This window comes from Sorex fumeus, unplaced genomic scaffold, assembly GCF_029834395.1.
Source record: "Sorex fumeus unplaced genomic scaffold, SorFum_2.1 ptg000128l, whole genome shotgun sequence".
In the NCBI taxonomy this organism is placed as follows: Eukaryota; Metazoa; Chordata; class Mammalia; order Eulipotyphla; family Soricidae; genus Sorex; species Sorex fumeus.
This window is the reverse complement of record NW_026606185.1, coordinates 27,285,427-27,299,801: the sequence shown is the minus strand read 5'-3', so window position 1 is coordinate 27,299,801 and position 14,375 is coordinate 27,285,427. Positions and strand designations below refer to the sequence as shown.

General features: G+C 46.4%; 1 protein-coding gene across 1 annotated transcript in view; it reads right to left on the bottom strand.

Annotated features, from left to right (window-relative positions):
- The window catches only part of TTC39C (tetratricopeptide repeat domain 39C), a 112,699-nt gene that overhangs the window by 12,527 nt on the left and 85,797 nt on the right, over positions 1-14,375 (bottom strand). Inside the window, exons 7-8 of the mRNA XM_056138094.1 lie at positions 9,802-9,895; positions 6,916-7,023 (exon numbers count right to left, since the gene is read on the bottom strand). Coding sequence (XP_055994069.1) covers positions 6,916-7,023; positions 9,802-9,895 — 202 coding nt within the window. The remainder of the gene's footprint in view (positions 1-6,915; positions 7,024-9,801; positions 9,896-14,375) is intronic.

Genomic DNA, 14,375 nt, shown 5'->3' with positions numbered 1-14,375 from the left:
TTAGACATGGATGCCTCCAAGCTATATCTAGGTTTATGATACTCGGAAAATGTTACCAAAGGAAAGCAGGGAGCAAGTATTTCTAAGAATAGTTTCACAAAGGGCAACAGTCATTCCATTTACTCAGTGACCCGTTTCTTAGGGACTGAGTTTCTAAAGGTTTTGGAGAACTATGAAAAAGACACAGATTCAGCTCTCTGGCTGAGAAGACAACCTCCTATGCCCTCTGGTTCTGTCATGGTCTACACTCGCTAGAGAAGACACACTCAGAGAGGGGAATCAATAATAATAACTAAGAAAGAATAGTGAGAGGATACTACAGGTCTTCTGGGAGGGAAGGGGCCATCCCTGTTTCCTGGAGAAAATGAATTGATCCCACACAAGTGCACCCACCATCTGCCACCTGCCAGCAGGGGTGTGGGGAGGAGCACAGGCTTTCAAGCTGAAGAAACCCAAATCACAGCCGGAGGCATAAGACACCCACAACGTCTGATAGGTACAACATAGATCGCGGTAACAGGCCTTCAGAGCAGACAGCACTGCTGCAGAAATTCAGAGAAATGTAAGGAACTCTGGAGGTATTGGGGAAGTTCCGAGGCACATGCCCTCAATCAGGCAACCGGTGGGACTCTGTCAGTTGTCAAACATCTTCACCCCACCCCAAGCCCACCGAGAGATTTCATCATACTGCTCCCTTTGCTTCCTTTGCCCTCTCCCTTCTCCAAATTTCACACTGGGCTAGAGTCCCAGCTCCTCAGTGAAACTCTACCAACTACTGTGACCCCCGCATATCCGTCAATGCAGCCTTGGCCCCAGGCTGTTTTTCAGCCCCTAGTTGGACTGTCCATAGGCTTGCAAACTCCTCTCTCTTTATTTGCATACCCCTAGAACTAAAGGGCCTGGTCCTTACTTTTGGGGGCTCGGTCAGGCAGAGCATGGAACCATGACAAGTAGTGAATAGGCAGCTGGGGGTGGAGGAAGGCAAAGCAGTAAAATCTGCAAGGCCTGGACAATGCTGGACACTGATGAGCTGATGGAAAACAGATTTCTACAAGAGGGCTTAGGCAAAACACAGAAAGGAAGGAGCACTCCCCATGATGGGGCAACCTCAGTGTGGATATGGGGGTCTGAATTCCAGCTCAAGGCCTTGTCAGTTATACTTCTCAAAACCAGAAGGAGGCACCAGGATGCACAAACAAGGCCCATTTAGATAGAAAGCAGAGACTGTGGAAATCTGAGGAAGTGAAGGGCATGCCTAAGGATTTGCAGTAACTCCATGCAAAGGAAGTTCCTCTGCTGTTCCTTGCTTGGAGCTTTCCTTGCATAACTGACAACGTTCTGGTAAAACCTTTCATAATGTTATCTTCAAAACCAGAGCAATGACCTGAATGTCCATGATCCCAGAGGCACACAATCTCGGAACCCAGCAGTTTTTGGCAGAAAGGAGTCTGTACTGTTTATTAAGCTATGGTGCCGTACCACCCTGGGTGGGAAAGGGTATTGTCCCTTCCATCTTTTTCCCCCAGAGGAGGCACAGTGGCCACCATCTTTCAAAGCCTATTGGACAGCCAGGTAGGAGCCGGCAGTCATGAGACATGCGGGATGGGGGTGGAACCGGCGCTTCTACCCACCCCAATGAGACCCCGAGTTGCCACCCACAAATAGTTCCTCCGGCTCCTGAACGGCCATGATCCCAGAGGCACACAAACCAATCTCAGAACCCAGAAGCTTCTGGCAGAAATGCTTCTGGACTGTGAACTAACTCCCGACCCTCCACACTTAATTAGTAAAATATCAGAAATCCAAGACATCATATGCTCTTCATAATCAGCAATAGAAAACAAATTATCTAATGATGCCTTTTCGGCAGGTCTGATTGTTGGGGGAAAATTCCAAATAATAATGGTAGGTCTTTTGTTGAAATATTGAATGCAATCAAAGTAGAGATAGAGTAAAGTAGAAATCATCTGCTGCACAGGCAGGGGGAGGGTTGGGATGGGGGGTATACTGGGGTTCTTGGTGATGGAAAATGTACACTGGTGAAGGGATGGGTGTTTGAACATTGTATGACTTAGACTTAAACCTGAAAGCTTTGTAACTGTTCTCATGGTGATTCAGTAAATTAAAACAAACAAACAAACAAACAAACAAAACAGAGCAGTGAGCTAGGAGCACCACCACAGGGTGCTAAACAGTGACGGCTGAAGCCCCGAAGAGCACTACCCTAAAACACTGCAGCTCCCGGAGGATAAAGGCCGCTTCTTCCTCTCAGGGTACAGCCACAGCTTTATTTTTCATAGTGATAAGGGTTGAACCCGGGGCCTTGCAAACAAGAGGCAGGGAACACACCCCTGGCCTCAGAGAACTGTTTTAAACCATAGAGAGGATGGTCTGTGCTCTCACTCTCTTATTCATTCTTGGAAAATTCCTTCCCTCAGTAAACTTTGATACAGAGGCTTAAAATCCCCCGCCCCACAAGCCCCTGCTGCCTGGGTGGTCTTGAGTCGGTTGTTGCTACCACCTGCGCTGTGGGGGGCTCCAGCCCAACCTCCACCTCCTTGTGTTTCCCCCCATGCTCCTCACTGGCACAGCTCGCCTGGTGTCCCAGCCGTCTGTTTGTGATCAGGCCATTGTTGACATTTTTTTATTTAAATAAAAAATTTATTGGATCACCGTGAGATATAGTTATAAACTTGCATGACTGCGTTTCATTCGAACAATGCTCAAGCACCCCTCCCTCCATCAGTGCACATTTTCCACCACCATTGTTCCCAGTGTCCCACCCACCTCCCCCACCCTACACCACTCCCTGCTCCCTGTAGCAGGTACATTCTTACTCTCTCTAATTCTGGGCATTGTGATTTGTGATACAGATAGTAAGAGGTCATCATGTTTGGTCCCTGGTTTACACATATCTCCCAACCGGGGCGATCCCTCCAATCATCACTGTTGACTTTCTAGGGCACTGGGCACCCTGTGTCTTGGCTGCCCCCTCCTGGGGTGAGGGTGGGGCAGTGGGCTGCAGGGCCAGATGTGTCCAGCTCTGTCCTCCTGGGCAGCCGTCATCACTTTCAGTGGACATTGAACCATGATGGCTTAATGTGGGGTGTGTGGGCCCGGCCGCCACCCACCCTATCTGCATGAGGATGTTCCCCACCGTCCACTGCCTAGTCCTGGGGACAGAGTCTGCTGCTCCTAGTGCTTGGGGACAGCACAGCTACCAAACTGCAGTTGCTTCCAGTCCTGGTGAGAGGTTGGGTGTCCTGGCACCCCAACCTTGTTGTCACGGTGCCCCTGCCCCAACCCGCCCCCCACAGCAACCTGGGTGGACCACGCCAGAGGCCGAGCCTTACTTGTCCCCTGGTGCCTGTGGCCAGTGCCTGGCCGGTATGCATCTGGCCGCACCAGCCTACCACCTCTGCCCCCAGGCTAGGCTCCACCATTCCTGCAGATACCCCCCACCCCCACTCAGCCTGACCCCTGAGGGAGCAAGTGAACAGTCACAACCATAACCTGTGATCCCCACTCCACTGCCAGCCAGGCTCCACCTCACCCACAGCGCTGGCCCTGCTACTCCCGTTCTGGACAGGAAATAAAGTTCCCTATGGGGAAAAACAGAAAATATATTTTTTTAATTTTTTTGCTTCTGGAGTCCCAGGTGGCGATGCTCAAGGAACCATTGAAATTAGGGACTGAACCCGGGTCAGCTGCATGCAAAGCAAGCATCCTATCCATTGTACTATCCCACTGGCCCCATATCTGTATTCTAACCTGAGACAGAACTAAGATACTTGGGTAGCGGGTAGGGCATTTGCCTTGCGTGGGTTTGATCCCTGGAGTTCCATATGATCCTCAGGCCTGCCAGGAGTGATCCCTGAATACAGAGCCAGGAATAACCCCGCAAGCATCACTAGTTGCGACCTTCAAACCAAAGAAAAGAAAACCCCACCAACCAAACAAATAAAAAATCAGATACGTGGCCTTAACATTAAGACTGAATTTATAGACTTCCTAAGTGATTTCTAATCTTCCAGGTAATTTTTACTTTGTATACAATTTAATGGGCTAGAGCAATAGCACAGCAGGTAGGGCATTTGCCTTGCACGCAGCCAACAGGCCGACCCGAGTTCGATTCCTCCGCCCCTCTCGGAGAGCCCGGCAAGCTACCGACAGTATCTCACCCGCACGGCAAAGCCTGGCAAGCTACCCGTGACGTATTCAATATGCCAAACACAGTAACAACAAGTCTCACAATGGAGATGTGACTGGGCCCACTCGAGCAATCGATGAACAACGGGAAGACAGTGACAGTGATACAATTTAACATCTATAGAAAAGACCAAATAATACAAGGCTATGGTTCAGCAATTCCACTTCTAATACAAAGAAATAAAAAGTAGGGTCTCAGAGACCCCACATTCACAGTAAGCATTACAAAACTCAAAAAGCGGATATAACTCAGATGTCCATTTGGTGGATTAATAAATATGCACATTTATACAGTGTTTAACATCTGCATGTTAAAAATGTCATCCTGACTCATACTATGCTAGAGGCATGAAACACCCACAAAACCTGGTAGGTACAACACAGATAGTGACAACAGGCCTTGAACACAAATAAACCTAGAAGACTTTACTCTAAAAGAAATAAATCAGCCATTATAGACTAATACTGATTATGAATATTGGTGAAGTTTGAAGAGGCAGGAAGTAGAACATCAGTAACCAGGGACTGGTGGGCAGGGTGTGGTTGGTGGGGGTAAGGGAAGAGTGTGTTGAAGGAGATGGAGTTTCAGACACGAACAATAACCTTTTGGGAACAGTCAGTACTGATGATGGTATAACAATCTGCATCTACATACTGCCAAGGGACTGTTTTTTACACTTAAAAATGGTTTAAAGGGACTGGAGCAATGGTTGGTGGGGAAGACATTTCATTTGCACACAGATGACCAGGGTTCAATACCCGGCATCCCATTTGGTTCCCCAAGCACCACCAGGAGTATTTCCTGAGTTCAGAGCCAGGAGCATCATTGGGTTAAAAAAAGCAAAAAATACAAATAGTTCAAAAATGGTTGAAATGGTATAGTTCATTATCTAAAAGCTACCATATCTATAATTATATCTATATTTCATGTTCTAAAAGCTATCATAGGAGCCAGAGAAATAGTACAACAGGTAGGGTGCTTGCCTTGCCCTTAGCTGACCCAGATTCGATCCCAGCACCCCATATGATCGCTTGAGTACTGCCAGGAGTAATTCCTGAGTGCAGAGCCAGGAAAAAGGCCTCAGCATCAGTGGGTGTGGCCAAACCCCGAATAAATAAATTAAAGCGGCCACAGGAACTAAACCTTCGTGGCAGTTCTTGTTTGCCAAGTGCCTATCCTCCCTACCTGTGCCCGTTGGCATTTACCAGACTTCACAACCAGTTCAAGATGCCTTTTCTGAAAGTCTGACAAAAGCGATTCCTGACTGCCCTGAGGAGTCTTCACACAAGAGCGACTCAGATGCCTCATCTTCTGCACAAAATCCCCAGGCAAAGCAGAAGTGAGGCTCTTTCTTCCTTGTCTGGTATAACCTCCAGGGTTTCCATGATTTGGAGGATAAATCAATGCTCCCCTATGAGTCATACCAAACACTCCTTTCATGATCACATGCTCGCCAAAGATGAAAAAGAAGCAGCTGCCCACAACTAACTCTGGGACTTGGTTATACCTTAATAACTGCAAGGTCATTGCCATAGGTCTCTGTTTGGAACATGTACTCTTCAATGTGTAGAGCTCCACAGCCCCCCCCACCCCACTGCTGAACAAACAGCAGCCACCTTAACCAGAGAATGTTACACGGGAATTCTGTAGAGCAACTTTAACCGTGGCAGGCAGTGCACTAATTGAACATGAAATCCAATTCAAGCATCAACTGCAGAGCCAATGAAAGTCGGATGCCATGCGGTAACTGCAGTGAGGCTTGGGGGCAAGGAGACTGTACATGGACTGCTGATGGATGTAGCCTGGACACACCTAGGATAAACATACTAATCACTATTCATTTAGTTCTAAGACTAAGGAGACTTGTTATAGGGGTGGAATGACAAAAGATGCTTCACTAAAACGAATATGCAGACAAAAAGATATTTAAAGTAATTGTGGGGGGAGACTTGATTTTACATAAGAGTCATTACTCTGGTTGAACAAGAAGAGTTCACTGTTAAAGCCAGAAAATGAACAACCACATGGGTTTCTTCACTTCCCTCCTCCTTTCTGACATCCTTTAGCGCTCTCAGGGCACAGAAAACCCCTTTTTCCACCAGGGGGCAGCATGCCTTTAACTATCGCCTCACAACAGAGCAGAAAACAAAACCCCCGAAAAAAACCCCAAACCCCCAAACAAACAAACAACAAAACAACCAGGCAAGCAATAGTCACATCAGAAATTATAGGTATTTCTGTTATAATGACACACCGTGATAAAATACTTGGGGAATCTGCAAAATCACATTGTAAATTAACAGTGAACAGAGAAAACAAAGTTACTCAAAATTTTTGAGTAATCAGGGCAGGAACAATTAACACAACTGAACAGATTCACTATACCCTAACATATTTTACATTCCTAATGAATGAAAAATGAAACAGGGATCAGGGTAAGGGTAGGATGAGCTGTTTAAGGCAAAATGCACATGGATAGAGAAACCCTCAAAAGCATGTCCAAGCCACATGACCAAGCCACCCCACATGAGGGTCCAGTAGAGGCTGGGGAGGAGTCAAGGGTGGGTGTTCAGCTGCATCGGTGAGTGCTGTACTCCACAGGAACTGCCCAAGAAGTACAGACATGCACGGACAGAACCACCACTTATGCATCTCCTGTCACCTTGTTTCATCTACCAAGAGCTATGGCTGAGATATCTACTTACCTGCAGTTAAATAGGCGTAATAGCACTGAGACCACCTCGACTCGTTTTTCAGCCTCTCAAAGGAATCAAAGGCATCCTTAAAATTCAGCTCAATCATGCTGCACCAACCTATGGGAGACACGTTCTCAGATGAGGACCCCTAGGCAGGAAGGATTTTGTCCTGTTTGTAAGCTGTGAGCCCCCTATAACCACTTCTCACTCTGTCTGTGAGCATTAGATGAACATGACACAAAAATTCTGAAAATTCGTCCTTGATTCTTGAATGCCTTCAATATGTTTTGAGGAAGAAGAGGCATTGCCAATTTTATAAGTGAGGACTGTGCGGAGCCTGATGTCAAGATTTGTGGGAAAAGATTGCAAGGTTTGCCTCCTCCCTGTGTGAGAGGAGCCCAGCCCAGTCATGAGCTCCTCATGCCAAGTCTTCAAGCACTCACCTGCTCCTCAGTGATTGCTAACAACTGTTACCCCCAACCTCCCCCAGCAAGCTGGCAGTGAACTCCATCACCCCAGGATCAGAACACTGAGACAGGCATCCTGGGAAGAGCGGCAGCAGTAAAAAGGAAAGAACTGGATGCCCGTGGTTATAAACAGTATCTCCCACACAGAGTCCCTCTGAGCCTCTTTCTGGGCTAGGAACATGACATAATTCTCTCAAATCCCTGTGCAGGCTGAGGATGTGCTCATTTTACCAAGGAAAAAACCTAAGGAATGAAGTTTTATGGCACAGCAACTAAGAGGGAAGAACTGAGGCACTGAGGTCAATGCACCATCGAAAGGAAATTCTGGGGGCGGGAGCCAGTGCAGTGGGTGAGGCACTTGCCTTGTACACAGATGACCTGGGTTGCATCTCTGGTACCCTGTATGGTTCCCCTGAGCTCCATGAGGCGTGATCACTGAGCACAGACAGAGCAAGCCCTGAGAACCACCCAATGAGGCTCAAAAACCAAAACACAAAAAACAAAAGGAGATTCTGGTATCTTGTGCATCACAAAGTCCTGGTGTGACCTGGGAATGGCCGCATGAACAGTGGGGGTGATGAGGAGTAGCATTTTTGGAAGACTTCATGTCCTGTTCTTTAGTTATCTTTTTTTTCTTTTTTGGGTCACACCCTGTGATGCACTGGGGTTTACTCCTGGCTCTGCACTCAGGAATTACTCCTGGCAGTGCTGAGGGACCATATGGGATGCTGGGAATCAAACTCAGGTTGGCTGTGTGCAAGGCAAACACCCAACCTGCTGTGCTATTGCTCCAGCCCCTTTAGTTGACATCTTTTAGACTAAAATCGAAAATAATGATTATGAGGTTTCCTTCTGATGTGCTGCCCTGTCAGAGTCTTGGAAACAGGACACAAAATGAGACTGCCATTAACATCTTACAATATATACACATTTCAAATCATTGCGTTGGCTAAACCCAGCTGAGATTAAAAAAAAAAGATCCAATTAACAACCCAAAATTTTCAAGAGGTTCCCCAATTCTCATCTCTAATATTTCAAAGATGAGCATTGACATATAGCTCTGTGTGTGAAATTATGTACAAAACTTATCTCCAAAATTATACTTTTGATAACTCCCCCTAAATCACTATCTTGTAGTACACAACACAATGTTATGTATGTTAACAAAACTGTATTTCAATAAAGTTAAAAAAAATAAGTGACTTTAAAACATGGAAGTCACTTAAGGAGATCTTCGAATTCAAGTCCTTTGGAACACTTTCCATTCTACACTGGATCACAGAGCTCCAGCAGAGTTAGACACAGAAATACATTTCCACTGGATTATACTTTAGGCACTGAAAAGCACAGCTCAGCTTATAGGGCAGCTTTCAATTTGTTTAATTTACACTTGGCTTTGAAAAGGCTCAGGAAGACAATTATGCCCACAGCAGGAGGAGCAAGCATCTTACGGTCCCAACTTGCCCACGGGGTGACAACTGCCTCGCCAGGGAGTTCTTTCCTCTCTCTGCAGGCTGCTCTTCTGTCCCAACTTCCCTTCTGCTCCCCATCACCCCTCTTCATCTCTCCTTTCTCTGCAACTGCATTCCTTCCCTGCATGCTCTAGGAGGTAACCTTGGAGTCAGAGACTGAAACTCTATGATGTATAAACCCTGTATTAAAAAAGTGGTTGTTTCAAGTCTAAAGTTGTGCCCAGGCTTCTTGGCCTAACAGAAAAGCTATGACCCAAAGTAACAGCAAAAGGAGAGTTTAGTGCCATCGGCAAAAAACACTCAGCCACAACTCTGGGGAAGGAAGGGAGACTCCGAGATAAACTGATGCTTCTAAGTCTGCAAATTTATCTGCAGAAGGGGAAGTAGCTAACGTGTGCACCCGTACCTGTCAGCAGGCGTCCCTTTGCTTCATGCAAAGCTTTCACCTGCCACAAAGGAGGCTCCTTCTCTCCAGTGGTCTCTCTGAGAGCCAGGCTTGGGATACCACACAGCCAGCTCTCTCAGAAGCTCAGGGGGACAAGGTGAAAAGGTGGGGAGGGATCCTTTCTAAATTCTAACATGCTATCCCTAAGGTATAAAAATGGTTTTCAACCAATTTGCAAATTCTAAAATTTAAATGTCTAAGATACAAATTCGAAAGGATGAGAAAGGCCAAGATAAGCACTAGCCCTTGTGCTACAACAGCACTCCAAGGCTGCAAGCACTTCAAGACTTAACGTGAAGAGCACTCATGATGAAAAAGAACACGAACACAGGAATACTAGAACGGCTTAAGCCCAGCCCCAAACAGAGGTAGAGTTTGCATCAGTCCTAGTCAACAGCAAGACATTAGGTATACGGTGTGTGTGTGTGTGTGCGTGCGTGCATGCATGTATGCGCCAGGAGCCCAGGCTCTTTCCCACTTTCCCACTGAGTCCCGCACATCTCACACTTACCAATTTCATACAGACAGACATGCTGGATTTCTCTCTGATCTATGGCCAGTTCCAGAGCAGTGTGGAAGGAAGTCAAGGCACTGTTGATTTGACACTAAAGGAAGAAAAAAATTGAAAAGAGTTACTGGATAAAACCTGTCACCTTTTCCCTTAATGGTCAAACAGGCTGAGCGGCAGAGGATTTGCAAGGACACTCCAACGTGCTTCTGAGCTGTGACACAGCCCTAAGCAGGAGACCCCACTGCAGGGTCAGTTCAGCCCTGGCTCCTACCTCTCTTCAGATGTGGCCCAGAGAACTCCTGATCTAACTGCTCCTTTGTTAGGGACAATATTCCATCCTCCTGGGCATACCCGTCCCTGGCCTGGAAAGTCTCCCTCAGTGCTGGTGCATGCGTGACATGGCACCACTGGTCCGGCCTGAGAAGCCCCTGCCACCGACTCCCTCTCTACCACACAACGGGTCGATTCCATACCCTGAATGTTCTCCACTGCTGCCAGGCCCGACTCTCCCCTCCCAAGCCCTTAGCAAGCCTCTGAGGATCCAGGTTACATTGCCAATGTTTGCATTCACCCAGAGCGGTCTCCAACCCACCCTACCCCTTCACATGTCTGTTCTACTATTTTCTGGTTAAACACTGAATGTTCTACTGGCTTCTTTCAAAGTCGGAGACTGTAAGCACTTGCCAGAAACACCTAGAAGGCACCACCAGTATGAAAAGGGTTGGACTAAATCATAAACCTAGTAATGAGGGGTGGACACAACCTCTTCCAATCGCGGGCTGCCCGGTCATTGCTCTCCACTCCCTCTCCTCAGTGGTCTCCTTCAGGGGCCTGAAGGGTGAGGAGGGGCTCCTACCCACTTCCCTGGCTCTCATGTGACTCGGTCATTGAGGAGACTTTGGGGAACAGACCAAACCTCACCGATGAGTCAGCTGGGACATGTCAGGACACTGACTCAGGGACACTAGAAGCCAAAATAATGATGCATTAACCAAGATTTTGGCTGCAACAGGAAGTGTTCAAGCCACAAAGCAACAGCCCATTCCACCGTCCAGATGTTCAGATGGCAGTACGATCCCTTTAAGCATGCATGAGTTTCAAGGCACACCGTTGCCTGATTCTTATTCTCAAGCAGCTTCACAGGGAACCTTGCAGGATGGTGAGACAGGCCTAGAGTGCCCCAGTCAGAGAGCCACGCTGAATTTTAAGCATTCAGTAAAAGTAGCAAAGCAGTAGCACATGGACCGACACTCACGTGCGTTTGTGAGCATGTGTGATGATCCGTGCTTGCAGAGAGGGTTGGCTATGCATTACAGCTACCACTTAAACCCTTCCCTTTCTACATCAAATTTCTTTCCCTGCATCACATATGTACTAGGTTAAGCAAATTAACAAGTCAGGGATCCTAGTTTGCAGGTATCTTGAGTCTGCTTAGTTAATGGTTTTCCACTCGCACACACGGGTTATTACTGGATGGATCCTCACCATCAAACTGGCTTACAGTGCAATGTCCTAGTGCCCTTCAGAGGACCTGGTGAACATTTTATGAGTAACTACTATTTCTTCCGGGAAGGTCCTAGGCTCTGGGGCTAGAAAGATAAATCGAAATAAAGCTTTTAGTGAAGTAAAGGAAATAAGAAACCAAGCAATAATTGAATTGATATTTTTTAACCCTTTCAAATCCTTACTGAGAAAAGTCATGTATCCAGTAGATTTTCAGATGGAAAAATATTGAAGTTCAAAGAGTTGCTATGTAGCTTTGGTCAAACTTATAATCTAGGGACTAGAGTGCTCACATGGTTGCCGGGCCACCCCAGGGTGGAAAGGGTGCTGTCTGTCCAGCTGCTCCCCCTTGGCAGCTCAGTGGCCGCCATCTGCCATACTGCTTTACATGGAGTAGACTTGATTTCCAGCACTGCCTGGTCCTCTCAGCACAGAGCTGGGGGAATCACCCCTAAGCACTGATGAATGTGACCCAGAAACCCTCCCTACAAAATGGTTAATTAGCTATTAGCCAATATTCTGAGTATCTCCAAAAAAGCTCTTCCTCAGGAAGTGTGTGCAGGTGTGGTTAAAGATCTCGAGGTGTCTTGAAACCCAGTGGCTTTTGGCAAAAATGGGTTCGGACCCCGCAATAAGTTACTGTCGCCGGGCCACCCCAGGGGGGAAAGGGTGCTCTCCCTCCACCTGCTCCCCCTTGGTGGCTTGGTGGCCGCCATCCACCAGAGGCCATTGGACAGTCAGATTTGGTCCTGCAGTGACAAGATACGCGGGGCATCATGGGATGGGGGTGGAGCCGGCCGTTTCCTCCCTGTCCCAACAAGACCCCGAGTCACCACCCACCAACGGCCTCTCTGGCTCCTGATCAAGCTGCTTCATGGCCATGATCCCAGAGACTCAAACAAATCTCAGAACCCAGTGGCTTTTGGCAGAAATGCGTCTGGACCCCGCAGTAGATTATTGTCGCTGGGCCATTCCAGGGGGTGAAGGATGCTGTCCCTCTGCCTGCTCCCCCTAGGTGGCTTGGGGGTGACCATCCTCCAGAGGCCATTGGACAGTCAGGTTTGGGCCCTCAGTGATGAGACACATGGGGCTTCACGAGATGGGGGTGGAGCTGGCTCTTTCCTCCCCGTCCCAACAAGACTCCGAGTCACCGCCCACCAACGGCCTTTCTGGCTCCTGATCAAGCTGCTTAACAGCCATGATCCAAGAGACTCAGGAACAAATCTCGGAACCCACAGGTTTTGGCAGAAATACCTCCAGATTTAATTGCTAAAATTTTGAAATTTCAAAATCGTGCGGTTACTACTGCAGCCACGCAGCATCATATGTTATTCATAACCAGCAATAGAAAACAAATTGTCTACTGTTGCCTTTTCAGCAGATCTGAGTGTTGGGGTAAAATTCCAAATAATATAGTGGGTATGGTGTCAAAATATTGAATGTAATCAAAGTAGAGAGAGAGTAATGTGGAAATCATCTGCCCCACAGGTAGGGGGAGGGTGTGGGATGGGGGCATACTGGGGTTTTTGAGGGTGGAGAATGGGCACTGGTGAAGATATGGGTGCTTCATTGTATGACTGAGACTTAAACCCAAAAGCTTTGTAACTGCTCTCACGGTGATTCAATAAATAAAATTATAAAAAATGAAAAAAAAAAGATCTCGAGGTGAAGAGTATCCTGGATTAGCCAGGCAGTCTCCAAAGCAATTTCAAGATCATGTTTGTTCCTCATTTCTAGTGGTGCTCAGGGCGGACTCCTGGTTTTGTGCTCAGGGATCATTCCTGGTAGGGTTCAGGGGACCCCATGGGGTGCTGGGAATCAAACCTAGGATGGTCACACGTAAGACAAGTGCCTGAGCCTCTGTATGATCTCTTTAGCCCCTCAAGTATCATTACTGAGAGGGAAACAGAGAATGACACAGAAGAGGGACAGCATGACCACAGATACACAGATGGAATGATATGGCCACAAGCAAAGAAATGCCTGTCAACCAGGAAGGGTCAGACTTCTGAGAGATTCAGCAGGAAGTGCTGCCTCCTTGTCAACACCCTGACTTCATATTCTGGACTTTCAATCTCTTAACTGATGTGAGAATAACTTGTTACCATTCAAGACATCAAATTGTGACAATTTATTCCAGACCACCAACACACTATGGCTGTGTATTTATTTATAAATTAAATATTACAAAGTACCCTACTCATTCTGTTATAAGCATTCTAGTTAAAGTGTAAAAGTACTAAAACCATTTGCAGAGCTTAATGACACTGTCCCAGGAGCAAGCAAAACTACAAAATTAATTCCAGCTATGTCTTATAACTCATTCAGGAATTTCAATGAATGGTCACTAAAATTGTAGAAATATATTTCTTCTTACTTTTCATCAAAATGAACTACATCGCAAGTGATGGAAAGGGAGTTTTTATGATCACAGATTAAAATGCATAACCCAGCAGAGAGAGAGGAGAATTATCCTCTGTTTGGTACTCAATTCATAGTTTGTGCCTTTTTTTTTTTTTTGCTTTTGTTTTTAAGACACACAGCTGTCCTGGCAGAAGAGAATACAGAAAATTAGGGTTTATAAAATAAACCATGAAGGCAAGAATTAGACAGTACTCTATAAGCTTTGTCTTGTTAATTATACACTGACCTGGCATGTCACAGAAACCACTTGAAGTCTCACTAGCTTTATCTACTTCCAGAAGAAGCCATGAAACACACACACACACACACACAGGCCCTTGCCAAGTTAAATGGAGAATGTTTATTGAAAAATTAAAATCAGCATAAACTACAGCTTCTGCATTATTGTTGCAGGGACTCAATATTCTACTTCAGAACTTGATAGGCATTAACTCGTGGTGACAAGAGGGATTTGGTTCTCAACTTTATCCTGCTGATATGTAAGAAAATATGTGGATTTTTGTTGTTTGTGCACAAGTGACATTACTCTTATGAATTCTCAATGTTTTAGATTTTTCTTAAAATTTCTAGAGATAGTCAAATCATTTGAAAATAACATCAGTCTCTTTTTAATAGACAAACAACTTGCCTGGATCACCAGCTAAAAT